Below are 17842 nucleotides of genomic sequence, written 5' to 3'. Positions count from 1 at the left end.
GAGAGAAAAAAAAGCTCTAGTGTCCTGGGCTTCCAGTCATATTTGGGCTCTGCCATGTAATCATAACAACCACGGAAGCCCCCAGCTTTCAATGTTTGAGTGGAAGAGCCAGGAGGCCACCCCAGGCCAGGTCTGTCTCCTAAGCCATGTCCCCTGCTTGACATTGTGGGTGAGTCACATATCCTTTGTGAGTACCAATTTCCTTATCTGCAAAGTAGAGATGAAAATAAGAATATCCACAACCTCAGAGTTGTGTGAGAAAGTGTCTAGCACGTACATATTCCCTAAGCAGTAATCAATGTTGCCACCGCCAGCGTCACGTCCTCCCAGCACCCGGGAGGATGCTCACCCACCTCTTCCTCCTCTGCTCCCCTCTGAAGCGTCTCCTCCTCCTCTGTTCCAGCGCCCCCACCCCACCCCCGCCTCCCAGTACTCAGTACTCAGTCACGAGCTTGAGGCATCAGGACACTGGGGCATGTGCACAATCAACACTTTAATCATTTCAGAGGCAGGCTTTGAGCAGCTCTGCAGAGCCCTCCCCAGCCACTATGCCACGACCAGGACTGGGGCCACTTCCCTGAAGGCCAGGGACAGAGCTGGGGTCAGGGCCACAGCCCCTGGGCCACAGAGGTCTCCTCGCAGGACCCCAATCCCATATGGGGCGGTACTCACAACACTAGTAGCCGGTGACTTCTCCTTGTGTCGAGGAGTCTGCTTTAGACCCTTCAGACTATGAGTGGCCTTCAGGGGATGCCTGTGTGGCCAGGCTGAGCCAGACTTGAGAAGGCACCCATCCCAGGGAAGGTGCTTGGTTCCCTGATCCAGGGTGGATGATGGCTGAGGACGTCTGTGAAGGTGATAGGTGGGTAATCCAGGGGACACTGCTCCAAGTACACATGAGGTAGCAGCAGGGTTGGGTGTGTGCCTGTTACAGCGATGTCTGGAGGGAAGGCAGAAGCCCAGGGAGTAGGCCAGGCTGTGGGCAGGTGAGCCCAGGGGCTACCAGCTAACCAGCCTCAGCTCGATGGTTTCTCCGTTCTTGGGGGTGTATTCAGCAATACCTGCAGAAACGGGGTGAGCAGCGGAGTTAGCAGGGCAGAGAATCTCACTCTCCCCACCTCTTCTCATGGACAAGGTCTCTGGGATCCTCTCAGGGCTTGGTGGTAGGGAAGAGGGAGCTGTCCAGAGCCATTCTGGAAACTGAAAACAGCAGTGACCTCAGGGTTCCTAAGGCCCCCAGGCTCATTTTACAGTGGGGGAGCCCACCAAGGAGGGGGCATGGGACAGCATGTTGGATAACCAACATGGGATGAAAGGAAAGAGACCCTTGGCAACACCTGACAGGCAGACTCACTATCTTCAGGGTCCCCTAAGGGGCTGGTGGGAAGAGGGACTTGCTCAGTGTGGTCTGGAGGGACAGCCAATTCCACGAGTGAAATCTCCTGGAGCCAGCCTCTGCTCACCAGAGACAATCAAGGCCCAGCCTGGCACCTAGGATTAAGCCCCAGTTCTGCACTCATCAGCAGTGTGACTTTGGGCAAATTATCTTCCCTCTGTGAGTGCTAGCATTCCCATTTCTGAAATGAGGACAATAATGGTATCACAACCACGTGCTCCTTCTTCCCCATGGGAGTGGGCTTCCTGCTGGACCGGGGAACAGAGGGGGTGGGAGGTAGAGGACACGATGATCCACGTCTGCCTCATGATTGAGTCTATCAGGCTCTTGCACCAGTCTACAATCTCTAGCCCTGACTTTCAGTAGTAGAGGTCAGACCTGGGGTCTCCATCTGCCACCTCTTTGTTTTACTTGTCAGTCTGTTCAGAAGCAGGCAGGGAAAGAGAATGCTTTTCCACACACTGGAAAGTACCTGGCCTGATGCCTGGCATGGGATAGGTGCCCCCACAGAAGCTCCAGGTAGCAAGAGCAGGGACAGATGACTCAGAAGAGTCTGTCTGGTAACTGGCTTGATGCACAAGGATGCTCATGACAGCTTAATGTTGTAAGAGTTAAAACTGGAGTTAAGGGACACCTGGGTGGCTCACGATTGAGCATCTGCCTTTGGCTCAGGGTGTGATCCTGGATTCTCAGGATCGAGTCTCACATCCGGCTCCTTACATGGAGCCTACTTCTCCTCCCTCTGCCTGTGTCCCTGCCTCTCTTTCTGTGTCTCTCATGAATAAATAGATAAAATCTTTAAAAAAAAAAAAAAACTGGAGTTAAAACCCTAAATATCTAGCAGGAATTGAGAAGCCGCAGCCTCCCCATCTCACTCCATACCGCATTGCAGCACCCAGTGCTGAGGCGGGCCCTGACTGGCCCACGCCAGTTGTGTGGCAATCCTTGCTGTCTAGCCAATGATGAGTACAGAACCTGGGCCATCTCCTAACAATGGGGATGGGTCCAGGAATGTGCCTGTGTCCCAATTCCACCTCTGTCTGCTCGGGGCAAAGTTTTCAAAGGGAACAGCCCTGGGAAGACACAAGAAGACACAAAAAGAGGAAGCCAGCAGTAAGAGGACTATGGAGTCATAGGGGAGCAGGGCTGGAGTCCAGGTTACACCAGCCCAGAAGTCCTCTTTCCCTCTGGACTCTGGTCAACGGATGTCATAGAGTGGAAGCTAGTTTGCACTATGCTTCCTGTTACTTGCAGCCCAAGACACCCTCGTGAGTGATATATTCTACATGCTTATTTCAAAGGAAGGGGGAAATCTATGTATAACAACATGGAAAGATGTCTATAATACGTTAAGAAGTGAAAAAATAAGTTGCGGAACACCTGGCTGTCTCAGTCAGTAGAGCATGTGACTCTTCATCTCATGGTCATGAGTTCGAGTCCCACATTGGGCAGAGAGCTTACTTGAAAAAGTGAATAAATAAAATAAAATGTCTTTTAAAAAGAATTTTTTTTCAAAAGTTGCAAAAACAATATGTAGAACTGTGCCATCCAGCATGCTCACGCTAGCTACATAGAGCTATTGAGCATTTGAAATCTTAGAACAAAAAAGCATGTAAAAATGTCATTAATAATTTTGCATTGATTATATCTTGGAAGAGTAATATTTTATATATTTGGTTAAATAAGATATACTGTTAATATTAGTGTCACCATCTAGAAAATTTAGAATTACATACGTGCCTCACATTTTATTTCTGTCAGACAGCATTGCTACAGATGAAAGCTCCATTTTTAAGAAAAAACAAACTTACGTATTTAAAAAATTAGCTGGAAGAAAATACACCAACAGTTAAAAGAAGCGATTTCTAGGTAGCAAATGGTAGGTGATTTTTTTTTCTTTTAAAGATTTTATTCATTTATTCATGAGCGACACACAGAGAGAAGAGAGAGAGAGGCAGAGGGAGAAACAGGCTCCACACAGGGAGCCCGACGTGGGACTCGATCCCGGGTCTCCAGGATTGGGCCCTGGGCCGAAGGCAGCGCTAAACCACTGAGCCACTGGGGCTTCCTGATTTTTTCTTCTTTTTATTTTTAGCCTATCTGATTTCCTAGAGTTGCCACAATAACTTACTTAAGAATTCTTAAGGGTTCAGTTAACTTATAAGCAACTTGAGCATCAGTGATTATCGAGGCTGAGGCCCAGAAATGTTCAGGGGAAAGCCGAGGTGAGCTGGGGAAGCCTCACAGCAACCAGGCTGGTCAGGGGAGATGTCCAGAGGTGGGTGGCCACCAGACTTACCTTCTAGGAGCGGGGTGTCAGGGGCTCGGAGGAGTTGCCAGAACTCACGTTCCCCAACTTCTTTCCCCATCACGGAAGTCAGGTAGGGGCCCGACAAGGTGTTCTGCATTCCATACCTACCAAAGGGAGAGGCAGAGGAAGAAGGGGTGACTTTTGCTTCCACTGACCTGAGGGCAGAAACAGAACTACCCCCACCAGGAAAGCCCTGGCCTGTCCCTCAGGGCCAGAGCTCACCAAATCCTTTCCAGGCCATGGGCCTCACCTCTACCCCTCCTCTACTCCCCCCGACACTGCCCATTCAGGAGACTTTACCCCTCCTCACTGACCAGGACCATGGCTTAAGAAGTGACGCTTATTACATTACTGGCTCAGCAGCTGCCCCCTCTCTGGGAGCTGACATTGTGGGGTGAGGAGCAGAAGCTGCCAGAACCACATTAAGATGCCAATGTCCAATGAGAGAGGGTGAAACCAGCATGCAGAGAAGCAGGGATGTGTAAGACGGAGATATGGTGGTGGCACTGGGTCTCTGGTTCTGGAAGAATCTGGGCTCAGTGGCATTCCCCTTCTCTTATGGCTGGGTGGCTTAATCTTCTCTCTGATTCTACACACCCCATGCTCCCCATTACCAAAGAGGGTTAGAGTTAGGTTTCTGGCCACTGTGGCCAAGAGACTCCTTATTCACAACACCCCCCTCCCTGAGCTCCTTGTCTCCAACTGTGCATTTCTGCAAATCACATGGACACTGCTGCCAAAAGGGTCCTCTTAAAAGTCCATGAGTCATGTTCTTCCTCCCTCCAAAAGGCTTATCAATGGTTCTGTCTTAGGGAGGGAAAGTTTCTATCGTTTTAGGAGACAGAAAACCACTCAGGGTCACTTCGTCAAAGGGAAAGTGTTCGGGGGAGAGGGGGTTGTCATAGAGTAGCCCCTGTTGTCCTGTCATTCTCTAACTCTGTGGGTCCATGTGGCTGCTTAGAGTACGTCTGTTTCTATTTCTCTCTCTCTCTCTCTCTCTCTCTCTCTCTTTCTCTCCCCTCTCTTTCTCTCTGGATCTCTCTGCAGTCTCCCTTTCTCTGCCGTTCATTTATAGGCCCCTAAATACAACCTTCCTGTCTGGCCTCTGCACCCAGTTCAGGCACCCACCCCCACTGACAAAATTGTTTCCCTGATGTCTTCTCAGAGATCCTGGACTTCTGAATTAGAATGTTAAGTTCTATTTTTCTTCATTTTGAGGACATTATTCAGACATGAATGCCAGCAGGTTCTGCATACTCTCAATGCCTGCTAGACTGGGCCTGCCAAGTTGCTCAGTGTGTGTGGCCATCTGGGACTGTGTTGTATGCACTGCAGACTACTGGGAAGAGAACTGAGGTGGGCTCAGTAGTGAATGGAGTGTTCGGGGCCAGGGAAGGGCCTAAGAAGCCACAGTCACCTGGACAAACTCAGGCTTGACAGTAGCTCAGGCCTCAGCAGCTGAGAGCATCAGGCTCACCCCATCCCATGCCTGGCCATGTACACCTGGCTCCTCAGCAAATAGTCCTTATTTAAATGTTACTCTTTTTACACTTTATATCTAATTTGCAAAGTTGTTTAGGATTTACAGATGTTTGGAGCCAGAAAGAAAAGGGACTTTTAATGGTAACCATAATAATATACATCTAAGTCATAGTATAACAGAAATAACCTAGGTCTGGGAGAATTTTTGTTCTTTAAAGGGGTTTTTGTGTATCTCTGGCCCAAAATTCCCTGGCCCAGACAATTTCAAGACACCAGCTATGGACCCTCTTTGTCCTTTGGGAACTCCAGGTGGGGAACAGAAACTGAGGCCCTCTCAAACTGAGGCCCAGCTTTCTAGAAGAGAAGTCTGGAGTCTGGGTGATCCCGTGGAAGCACTCAACTCCTCTGGTTCAGATTCCCCATTGGTAACACAAGAATTCCACCCATGTTATTTAAGCATGGACATGGCTGGGCATAGAGCAATGCTCTAGAAATCCTCAGCCCCAGACTTGTCGAATCTTGTCAGAGTGAGAAGTAAGTTTAAGGATGTTGTCCAACCTCTACATTCTACAGAGGACTTGCCCAAGGTAATTCGTCACAGGAATGAGGCCAAGATTGCCTGATAATAAAAATTCTTATTCTTTTGAAAGCTAGCCTGTATTGAGCTAACTAAGTGCAGGTGCCACTTCCCACATATGCCATGTCCTCTTTGTGTGCTAATTCCTAGACTCCTTGCATGGGCCCTGTGAGGAGCAGGGCACAGCTGGTGTTCTCACTGGGCTGCAGGTAAATAACTAGCTCTGGGTACCTGGCTGGGGAGTAGTGGAGCTGGGATTCCAATGTGGATGCTCTGCCCCCAGAGCATGTTCTCAGAGCCACCGACAATGCTGGCCCACAGCAGCCCGTTTCCACTACAGTGTGGGCCATTCAGGAATAGAGAAGGTGGGGACGCCTGGGTAGCTCAATGGTTGAGCATCTGCCTTTGGCTCAGGCTGTGATCCCAGGGTCCTGGGATTGAGTCCCATATCAGGCTCCATGTAGGGAGCCTGCTTCTCCCTCTGCCTATGTCTCTGCCTCTCTCTGTGTCTCTCATGAATAAATAAATAAAATCTTAAAAAAAAAAGAAAAGAAAAAGGAGTGAAGACAACAGAGCCTGGGCCAGCACCTCTACTGGGGAACCTCTTCTTCCATCCCCATCCCATCCATGTTCTGTTTCAGGGATGTGGGGTCCGGTGGGGTGAGGACCAAGAGGTAGGGGTCTTACGTGAATCCTCCGAGCTCCTGGGCCTTCTTAAAGACATCTTCCAAGGAGGACCCAGGAGGGACAGAGATGGAGTGTCTGTATGGTGGCAAGACACTGGGGACCTTCAGCATGACGCTGATGACCTCTCGGGTCTGTGAAGGATTCTCCATGGCTGGTTGCAATAGGACTATGCCAGAGAGAGAGGAAGGGGTAGCTAGTGTGAGGGCAGGGAGCCAGGTGCTAGTCATCCTTTCTTCCCTCGAGGACACTGTGGTCCATCCCAGCCAGCACCACCCCCAGCCACCAGCCCAGCCTCCCCTGTCCCTTTGCCCTCATGTGCCAAGGTTGCCCAAGCTTGGGCCCCTCCCTGGTTTTTCTGACTCCAGTATCCCCCTTACCACCTATCTGCCACAGAGCAGCCCAAGGTATCTTTCTTGAACGTGCATCTGTTCATATCACCCCACACACACCATTACCACAGAGGGTCTCCCCTTCTTTTCATTCTCCTGCCTGCAACTCCATCTCATTCTTCCATATCCCAGTTTCTAGGAAGACCTTTTCCCCAAATGTCAGTCTTCTATACCTTGGCACCTTTGTTCCTACCGCCCCCTCTCTGTTCTGCCCTTGCTATTGCTCTTATCCTCCAGCAAATCCTACTCACCAACTCAAGTCCCTCTCCCAGATGAAGCCCTGATTCAAGCTGCTAATTGGAACTCATTATGATGTATCAGGACTATCCAAAATGTGTCTCTCCCCATTTACTCATTCAAACATTTCTGCATGGGGTATTACATGAGGGGCTGCAGATTCATGGCCCACCCAGAGCTCTCTATTTTGGTATCTCTTTCCCCACACTATGACTTTCTGGAAGCTATGTCTACATCTTAGCTGCAGGTGTGTCCCATGTGCACCCACAAACACCTGTGGACTCAGCAAATCAAGACTAAGCCATCTCCCTTCCCTGGGACATTCAGACTTCAGGGAGCACTCTGCAGATGAAAAGAACAGGGCGCCTGCGAAAGGCCCAGCTACCTCTTGGTGCCTCACAGTCTGGGGAGATGAGATCTACATAGCTCTTGCCGTTCAGGACAGGCAGCAGCTGGGAAATTAAGAGAGCATTCTGGAAGGCCCCATCCTTCATACTGGCCAACAGAGCAGTCCTTGCCTTGAGGCATGCTGTACCCAGCTTCTCTCCAGGCATGAAGGAATTCATCAGTAACTGGTGACAAATGGGGAAGACAAAGAGGAGGTGGGTCAGCTGGCATGGAGGAGCCAGGTCTTCTGGTCCCCATTCAGGCCACCGTCCTCCAAACACAAGGATGGACTATGGCCCCAAGCTATCTTTCCTACCTGTAATGCCAAAGGGGTGCTGTAGACATTCCCAAAGTAGCCCTCAGGGGTCTGGGCCTTCAGGATCTTCTCTCGTACTGTCCTAATGGCCAGGGTGATCCGGTGTCTCTGACTGGGGTTGAAGTTGGAGTCATCCAGACAGGTGAAGGCCAAGCCTGCCATGGCCACTGTGTCTGCAAGGGACAGAGCCAACTGAGGTCAGTCTAGGCAGGGCCCTGGGGCAATGGGCTGCCCCCAGAGGGCTTAAGGAAGGGGCATAGTCAGATCAGCATTTTAGAAAGTTCTCACCAGTTAGGGGGACCAACTCAGCCCAGTTTGCCCAGAACTTTCCCAGTTTGGCCATTGCAAGTCCAGTGTCCTGGGAAGCCCCTTAGTTCTAGGCAAACAAGAATGGTTGCTCACCCTACTCTGTCTACTGTTTAGGGGTTAGAGGTTAGGGAGAGAGCCCGGAAGAGAGAGGCTCAAGAGGACTTTATCCTACACCACTTGTTCCCAAACCGGCCTGCATTTTGGAACAGACCAATAGCTGGGACCACCCCCATGTGATCTGATTTAATAGGTTGAGGTTGCTGCCTGGGCCCTGAGGGATTTGAAGCCCCCCAATCCCTGTCCTCATCCTGAAGTGATTTACTCGGTCCAGAGTGTTTTTTCTATAAGCCTCAGGCAGAGCAAGCTCCCTGTCACCTTCTCTCTGGGGCACCTTCTCACCCTCCCAACCTACTTCACCCTACCCTCACCCATGTGAGGCACACACAGAATGCCAGAACTAAAAGAGAGCCTGAATCACAATGATAAGAAAGGCATTGGAGGGGCACCTGGGTGGCTCAGTGGTTGAGCATCTGCCTTTGGCTCAGGTCATCATCCTGGAGTCTCGGGATCGAGTCCCACATCAGGCTCCCCGCAGACAGTTTCTTCCCCTGCCTATGTCTCTGCCTCTCTCTGTGTGTCTCTCATGAATAAATAAATAAAATCTCTTTTTTTATCTTTAAAAAAAGAAAGAAAGAAAGAAAGAAAGAAAGAAAGAAAGAAAGAAAGAAAGAAAGAAAGGGTACTAGAGAACCAAGGCAACACAGTGAGGTAGCAGTTCCAGGATCCAGGTCTCAGGCTTCTCAGTTCATATGATGACAAGATCATAGCTATATATCTAGAACTTTCTCCATGCCAGGCACTATGCTAAGCCCTCTACTCAGAAGGCATTTTTTTTATCAGGATACTGTTGGGAGGTTATTTTATAGGAGAAGCTGAATCAGAATGGCCATCTGAGGGGTGGCCTACAATAAGTATGTGACAGAGCTGGGGTCAGGGTCCCAGTCTAGCTACAAAACTGACTCACAACCTCTGTACCACACACACATGAGCCCTCATCATTTCACTCCTAAGAGACACATAAGGAGGGGTCCCAGGGAAAGGTGAGCAAGGGGCAGGGGATGGAGGCCTTCAGTTGGGGCTGGGGGCTGGAGGAGTGCCAACCTGGCTTTAGTAGGGTCTAGCCCACTCACCCACAGAGAGGTGGTCCCGGTGGAGATGATGGTCATGTTCCACAGCATACAGGAGCTTGCCCACCACGGTGTCATGGAGCCGCTTCTGGTGGACACACAGGGCCAGGATGCCCAGGCCATACTGGTAGTAGCTAGTGCGGGGGTGGCCCTTGTGATTGGGTCCTAAGAGGGAGAAAACCAGGGGGCAGGGACTTTATGCCGGGCCTGAGGGGTTGCCTCCCTGCCCCCTCCCAGGAACCAGCCCAGCCAGCACATGGGACCCCATTGCTCGCACTTCCCAACACCATCCTCTGGGTGATGGGATCTTTTATTCCTTCATTGTTCCAACCCATTCTTGCTGAGGATCCACTCTGTGTCAGATGCTATGCTCAGGGTGGTGACCGAGCTAGTGGCAACCAGCCAGGCAGAGTGCAGCCAGGGCCTCCAACAGTAACCCAACCTGCACCCATGACAGCATGATTAGAACTGAAATGTGGACTGAGGCCTCTGGGGCCATACAGTAGAGGCCTCTGAGTAGCTGGGGAATCAGGGCAGGATTCTCTAAGGCAGTGACATAGGGGAGGCAGGGTGGAGAATAGCTAAAGAGGAGCAGGGGTAAGCTAGAAGAAGGAAACCTTCCAGATATATATATATATATAACATATATAAAGACCCTGATCTGTAAGCGGAGATATCAGTGTGGCCAGAGCCAGAAAGGCAGGTGCCTGGGTGAACGAGCGAGTGGGCCAGCAAGTCCTGAAGAAGAGAAAAAGACAGACAGATGGGCCTGAAGGCCTGTGACACAGCAGTGAGCAGCCTCTGCAGGGTTTCAGCAGGCTAACAAGATCAAGTTTATAATTAAAAGGCTTGTCCTACAGCCCCAGTGGCGCAGCGGTTTAGTGCCGCCTGCAGCCTGGGGTGTGATCCTGGAGACCCGGGATCGAGTCCCGCGTCAGGCTTCCTGCATGGGGCCTGCATCTCCCTCTGCCTGTGTCTCTGACTCTCTCTCGCTCTCTCTGAATGAATAAATAAATAAATCTTTAAAAAAAAAAAAAAAAAAGGCTTGCCCTAGTTGTCATGTGCTGGGTCGAATCAGGAGGCAGGACAGTTAGCAGAGAGAGCCTGAGGAGTAAGAAGTACGGAGGCCATGGAGTTGTCCCAGAAGTAGAAAGTCAGTTCAGTCCTGATAGCTGAGCAGTAGAACTTGCCAACAGAGTGCATGTGGGATACAGGAAAGGCTTGATCAAGGATGGCTACTGCAGCAGGGCCAAGCCTCTAGGTGGATAGTGAGACAAGCAGAATGGAGGTTGGGAAAGAGGCCTGGAAGAAAACCTGAAGTTCTGACTTAGATGCTTCCCCAGAAAATGCTACTCAGTGAGGCCCCCACACATTTGGCAGACTATGTCCTCTCACCAATGGCCCTCTTCTCATTTTCCAGGAACCGCTTCAGCTGGGAGACCAGTCTGTCACCCTTGTGGCCTCCAACGAACTCACAGTTAGCCCTGAGAGCCAGCAGGTAGAGGGCCAGCTGGCCCATGGAGGGCTTGGCCTGGTCGTCCCTGTTGTCATCGTTGACAGCAAGCCTAGGACTAAAGCCAGTTAACAATATTTCTGTAAGAAAATGCCACCCTGGTAAGCCTGGTTTGGGGCACCACCACCACCCTCAACATCATAAAGTGAAAAGAATCCTAATAATGAGAAACTTTGCTAGAACTACCAAAAGTAGACAGTCAGCTATGCACATTCTAAGGTACATGCCATACATATTTTGTAAAGATAAAAAAGACAAGCCCCAAGGGCTCTCACATCCAAGTGACCTGTGTTTGCCCCACCATATTGATCACACTTTGCCTACACAGTCTTCCCTTTCTTCCCTCTCCCTGCCCTGTGTCCACTTCTTGAGAGGGAATCCAAGCAGCAGATGCTCATGATCCTTCACCTTTCACTCAAACTCCTACACTGAACCTCAGAACAGGCCTCCCCTTAATGCCCCCTGGAAAGGGAGCACAGAGTTAGATGCTGCTAAATGCTGCTTCTGGGCTCACTATGAGAGGGATTGTAGTCATGGATTAGTGATGTCTGCCTCCAATCTAGTCAAGCCAACCCCATTCTACAGATGGAGAAAGTGTCAAAGGAGACAAAATTTGCCCAAAGTCTCCCAACAAAGCAGTAGCAACCCAAATCAGAACATATGTCTCCTGTCTCTTAGGAGGTGGAAAGGAGAAGAAAGTGAACAGGGATACCTCAGGAAGCTCTGCTGGTACTTGAGCTTGAGGATGTGCAGATAGAAGGCCTCCCTGGCTCCAGCCTGCAGGCTGGAGAGGCGTAGGCCAATGTAGATACTGGGGTTCAGGTGCTCCAGGGAGAGCCAGTCTATCCAGGGCAAGAGGCGCTGGCCCAGTGTCTCCACCAGCTTGCTATTCACCTCCGGTATTTCTTAGGAAAGAGAATAGGCCAAGTGAGGTTGCAGGGCCAGGCCACCAGCAAGGAACTGCTTTTACCTTACCAGAGCCTTCTCCAGGGAATAAACATTTCTACTCCATCCCCATCAAGCACACAACCAACCTACTTATATGGGAAAATATGGCAGTAATGAAAGGTGGTAAAGAGGGGAAGCAGATATCCCAAAACAGCAGTTGGAGTGAGCCAGGAAGAGGTGGGGGGCTGAAGGCAGAGGAAGCTGGTACCAGGCAACCACTCTGCCACCATGGGTAACAAGAGAGTGGAGGCCCAGCTGCGTTATGTGCCCCAGGCACTGCACCTGACCTCACCTGATTCTCATGCTAGCCCTGTGGCATAGGAACTGTCACCATTGCTTTGCGCAAAGAGGAAACAGCCGTACAAAGTCATGTTGTGTCTTATACAGGCTGCAGAGCCAAGGATGAACCTGCCTGCAAAGCCTCTGTTCTTTGGTGCTCTGCCAAATCCATTTACAAAAACCATAACCCACATGCAGAACATGTTACACACCCAGTTTTATTTTTTTAAAGATTTATTTATTGATTGATTCATGATAGACACAGAGATTGAGAGAGAGGCAGAGACACAGGAGGAGGGAGAAGCGGGCTCCATGCTGGGAGCCCGACATGGGACTCGATCCCGGGACTCCAGGATCGTGCCCTGGGCCAAAGGCAGGTGCCAAACTACTGAGCCACCCAGGGATCCCCTCACACCCAGTTTTAAAACACTTCAGGTGGGGCACCTGGATGGCTCAGTGGTTAAGCCATCTGCCTTTGGCTCAGGTCCTGATCCCAGGGTCCTGGGATGTCCTGCATCAGGCTCCCCGCAGGGAGCCTGCTTCTCCCTCTGCCTACGTCTCTGCCTCTCTCTGCGTCTCTCATGAATAAATAAAATCTTAAATAAATAAATAAATAAATAAATAAATAAATAAAACACTTCAGGCTGGGGTTCCCAGGTGGCTCAGTCAGTTAAATGGCCAACCCTTGATTTCAGCTCAGGTCATGATCTCAGGATCATGGGATCAAGCCCCAGGTCAGGGAGTCTGCTTGAGGGTTCTCTCTCCCTCTCCTTCTGCCCCTCCCCCCTAAAACAAGTAAATAAATCTTAAAACAAACAAACAAGGCCAAATAAACCATGTAGGCTGCCCATGGCTAACTGGGGCTGCCTGATGAGATTCCTCTGTGCAAAAAAAAAAAAAAAAAAAAAAGATTCCTCTGTGCAGATCTCAAAATAATGCTTTTCCTGCCACATCTTGTTAGGTGAAGAGGGCCTGAGATTGAGGGGTGAATCTGTTAGAAAGCCATCATCATCTGCAACCATTTCTCTGTGTGCTTTGAGATTTGCCTGAAACTGTGTCATCAGAATGCTGAAATACTGGGGAAGTAGAAGCCTCAGAGGCATTTCCCAGCTCCAGCTGACCCTGCCTTCTTCCTTTAGGGGAGGAACCTGAGCTCAGTGGGTGGCCTTGGAGGCACTTTGGACTTTTCCCCATTTACTGCCTCCCAGTTATTTGCAGGGCTCCAGCTGCTTCCACTGTGCTGAGTCCCAGGATGCTGGGTAAGCTGCCCCTCCTGAGAGGGGGACTGAGAAAAGGAACTACCACCAGAGCTCTTCACCTGCACAAGGACTGGGGTTTCTCTCATACAGGCCCATCTCTCTTGGTTTGGACCCCACCATCATTTTTTTAAAGTAATCTCTGCACCCAGAGTGGGGTTCAAACTCATGACCCTGATATCTAGAGTCACATGCTCTGTGGACTGAGCCAGCCAGGCACCCCAAGAGTCCCACCATCTCATGTCTGTTTTCCCAAAAGTCACAGGTATCTCTTACTACCTATGGAGGGCCTAGAAGAGGTGGGGGTTGGGCACAAGGGTTGCTTTTCTTTCCTTTCTCTTTCTCAGTGTCTTTCTGGGGCTGCCTCCCATTCCTGTAGGTATTTCCCCCCTCTCTGTCTGGATCTGTCTCAGTCTCTTTTTGTTTTGTTTTGTTTTGTTTTGTTTAAGATTTTATTTATCTATTCATGAGAGACACAGAGAGAGAGAGAGACAGAGACGCAGGCAGAGGGAGAAGCAGGCTCCATGCAGGGAACCCAGGTCTCCAGGATCAGGCCCTGGACTGAAGGCGGCGCTAAACCGCTAAGCCACCCGGACTGCCCCGTCTCAGTCTCTACCTCTTTCAGCCTGTCTCTCTGGTCATATGTCCCCTTGTCCCTCTCTTTCCCTTTTCCTTTTCTTCAAACTGGTAGGGGAGCCTCACCCGGGCTCCTGGCTCTGACCTCCAGCAGGTGAGTCAGCCTTGGGATTAGAAGTGATAAGAAGAGGAGCCAGAGCTATAAAGAGAGGCCAATAACCACAATTCAGCCTCCAGTCATAAAAATGGCCCAGGGCGAGCTCTCTCCATGGGGCCTCTTGCTCACAGGGCCATGCAGCTCTGCCAGCTCACAGGCCTGACATTCCAAAGCACAGGAGCCCACCCTGGGCAGCATTAGTGCAGCATCTTTGTCAATTTCACAACCTCATAGAGCTTTGAGCTGGTAAAGCAGGTGCTGTGGGATCCTCTGCACCACACCAAGGAGGAAGGCAGGGAAACATTCTTAGCCCATTTTGCAGAAGAGAGAATGAGGTTCTGGGCAGCTAACTGGCTCAGGAGTAGGCAGCTGCACCCCCCAAACCTGGTCCACGGCTTCTCTGTTGGGTCTGTGGGCCAACTACTGAATGGTTCGGATCCAGTGAGGGTGAAGACTGGGTTTCAGGTCTCTCCTAGGGACTGTCTGTACAGGAACTAAGAGCCAAGAGCTGAGGGGTCTGGTTGCATGTATGGAACAGTGGGTGGGGCTCCCGATGCCCAGGGAAGACTGTGGCCTGGAGCTATGAGAACTGAGTCCAGCAAAGTCCTGGAAAGCCGGAGTGCCTTAGCAGGTCGCCTGGCTCCTCCAACCCTTCACTGACTCATCTGTCACCTGAACCTGCCTCTTGGTTTCTCCAAAGATCACAAGAGATCCAGGGGGTGAAAACATATTATACAGTGTAAGGCTGCGGGCAGAACACAAGGAGGGAAGAGAGGTGGGTAGCCCCAGAGCACAGAGGCTTCCCTGCCTGCTTTCTGCTTTCTGCCTATCTCCAGTGCACAAAGAGCACCAGGTCTGTGTTCAGACTCCCAGACGGTCCCAAGAGGTCCCAAGAGGCCCCTGAGGGGGGCCCTGGGACACAGAGCCGAAGCAGCTAGGCTCCTCTGTGTACAATACAATACAAATTCCTTGCCATGACCTGCCACTTATGTTCTCTCAGGTACCCCACTCCTTTTCTTGCCAGCTTCTTTGCCTCCTCTGGGTCTCAATCCCCCTATCACACCTGGCCCTTGGAAATCCTTCCTCAAATTCTCTGCCTAAATCAGTGGCCCCCAGCTCTCAACCTCCGTGCCTGGTTCACTTCCTTTGGCACTCACCATAGTCCCCAAACAGTACCGATTTGCCTCTTGACTTCTTCTATCTGTTCCTTTTACTAGAACAGTCTACTAGGACAGGGATGGCACCTGCCTTGTTCTTTCCCCAAGCCCCAATGCTATACCGGCACGAGAAGCCTCAGTCAACGTGTATTAATGAGTAAATCCAGGGATGGAGTCCCTGGATGGAGCACCGCATTGAGCCCTGCATCGAGCTTCCTGCTCACTAAGTCTGCTTCTCCCTCTGCCCCTCACCTCACTTGTACTCTCTCACTCTCAAATAAATAAACTCTCTAAAATTTTTTAATGTATTTTCTTTTTTAAAAAATAAGATTTCATTTATTTATTTGAGAGAGGGTCACAGGGCTTGATCCCAGGACCTTGGGATCCCGACCTGAGCCGAAGGCAGACGCTTAGCTGAGTCACCCAGGTGCCCCAAATCTATTTTCTTTCCCTTGTGATTTTCTTTTTTTTTTTTTTTTCAGATTTATTTATTTATTTATGATAGAGAGAGAGGCAGAGACACAGGAGGAGGGAGAAGCAGGCTCCACACCGGGAGCCCGACACGGGATTCGATCCAGGACTCCAGGATCGCGCCCTGGGCCAAAGGCAGGCGCCAAACTACTGAGCCACCCAGGGATCCCCCTTGTGATTTTCTTAACATTTTCTTTTTTCCAACTGACTTTATCCTAAGAATACAGTATATAATACATTTACAAAATATGTGTTAATTGACTGTTGATCTTATTAGTAAGGCTTTCAGTCAATGGTAGGCTATTAGTAGCTAAGTTTGGGGGAGTTGAGGGACAGCTGGGTGGTTCAGCGGTTGAGCATCTACAGGGTGATCCCAGTCCTGGGATCTGGTCCTGCATCTGGTTCCCTGTGAGGAGCCTGCTTCTCCCTCTGCCTATGTCTCTGCCTGTCTCTCGGTGTCTCTCGTGAATAAATAAATAAAATCTTAAAAAAAAAAAAAAAGTTTTGGGGGAGTTGAAAGTTATAGATAGATTTTTGGCTGCATGGAGGGTCAGCAGACCTAACGCATGTTGTTCGAGGGTCAACTGTAATTAATCTCAATACAGTGTGTCAAACATTGAAGTCCAGCTAAGTCCCAACTGCTGTGGAAGCCCAAAGGGGCAGTTAAATCGGATCCTCCCACACATCCGAGCCTCAGTTTCTCCAGCTACCTCATGAGAGGTTCGGACAAAACAGCCTCCCTCCCCCCAAGGACCCAGGAGGAAAGAGGCACAGAGTAGATTTGGTTACTCACCGCAGATATCAGCGAGAGTTCCCAGGCCCCCAAGCAGGAAGAGGAGGACCCCAAGGTGCCCCATGGCAGGAGCAGAGGGGTGAAGCACCACAGACTTCTAGGGCTGGTCTTGCAGAGGCTTTCCTAACCACAGCGAAGTCACTGCTCTGAAAGAGGCAGCTTCCTGTCACTGATTAATCCCTCCACACCCCCAGCAGGATGCTGCTAAATCAGCAGAGAGAAAGGGGAAAAAGATCTGTAGCTGAGGTGAAAGGAAGGCCAAAGAACAGAGGAAGGAAGGGCTGAGCAATCTTCCTGGAGGTAGGGAGCTGGGGGAGGGGGAGGGCAAGTAGGAATGCTGTGAGACCTCTTGAGGGCAGCTACATTCTGTCCCCGCCGCCTGAAGAGCCCTGGGCAAGCACAGAAGACCTGACATCTGATCTGCCCAAGTCTGTCCAATTGCGCCTGTGTGGTATCCCCCTCACCGTCCCAGCAGTGGACGGGCAGGGCTGGGGTGCCTACCTGGTGCCCCCCACAGAAGGAGTCCCTGCAAGTACCCACCCTGGTCTGGGACAGGGAGCGGAACTGAGAGCCCTACTAGTCACGTGAGCTACTGCTGGTGTCAGCTGTTCTCAGCCAGCCCGCCCGGAGTTGGGGGTGGGTGGGGCTGGACCCGGACCAGACAGGCCAGTTTCTCAACCAACCAGAAAGCGGGAAGCCTGGGAGACAAAACAAAACAAAGAACGGGATTTAATCATTTAAGACAGGAGCCCCTGGGTAGCAGGGCCACTTGTTAGGACTAGGAAAGTAATCTTAAAAAAAAAAATTAAAATTAAAAAAAATCTCTGTAAGTAGAAAAGGGAACAAAGGATTCCTCATCTGCCTAACCTCACAGGAAAATCAATGCCCAAGAGTTAAGCCTGGTGGTGCTGTGTACCTTGTCCAGGTCACCTAACCTCTCTGAGTTTGAAATAGTTTCTCCTGTGTGAGATAAGAGGGTTGGAGAAGATCATTCTAACTGAGCTCCCTTCCAGATCAACCTGTGAAAATGTTATCATCTTAAAACACCTCTAATCTCTGAAACACCTAAAATCTCTAATGAGATTTTTACTGCAGTCATATTATGGCTAATTGCCAGGGCTCCAGTATCATACCTTAGGCTGAAGGCAGGCGCCCAACTGCTGAGCCACCCAGGCGTCCCTCATGAATACATTGTTTTAAAAATCTTTTAAAAAAAGAAGTTTCTGGATTCAATATTACACACTATCTTTGTAGTTTCCAAGGGAATAGGACTCTGGGTCCACTTTGCTATCCAGATCTGAAGTTGACCCCTCTAATGCAGTCCTACAATACGTTGAGCCTATCAAAGCACTGTTTGGTTAACATTTCACCCAACCCCAGCTTTTAGCCAAATGCTTTAATAACCTTTCTGTTC

General features: G+C 50.3%; 1 protein-coding gene across 1 annotated transcript; it reads right to left on the bottom strand.

Moving 5' to 3' along the window:
• Positions 1-473: 473 nt before the first annotated feature.
• On the bottom strand, positions 474-17086 carry TCN2 (transcobalamin 2). Its single transcript, XM_077874326.1, has 10 exons — positions 16930-17086; positions 16429-16574; positions 11504-11696; positions 10674-10849; positions 9282-9443; positions 7783-7955; positions 7465-7651; positions 6454-6619; positions 3696-3811; positions 474-1061 (listed from the first exon to the last, which is right to left on the bottom strand). The coding sequence occupies exons 2-10, from the start codon at positions 16490-16492 to the stop codon at positions 1000-1002; spliced, it is 1299 nt and encodes a 432-aa protein (XP_077730452.1). The 5' UTR covers positions 16493-16574; positions 16930-17086; the 3' UTR covers positions 474-999.
• Positions 17087-17842: the final 756 nt, after the last annotated feature.

This window comes from Canis aureus, chromosome 27 (assembly GCF_053574225.1).
Source record: "Canis aureus isolate CA01 chromosome 27, VMU_Caureus_v.1.0, whole genome shotgun sequence".
NCBI lineage: Eukaryota > Metazoa > Chordata > Mammalia > Carnivora > Canidae > Canis > Canis aureus.
Note: the sequence above shows the minus strand (reverse complement) of the source record. Positions and strands in the feature narration are given on the sequence as shown.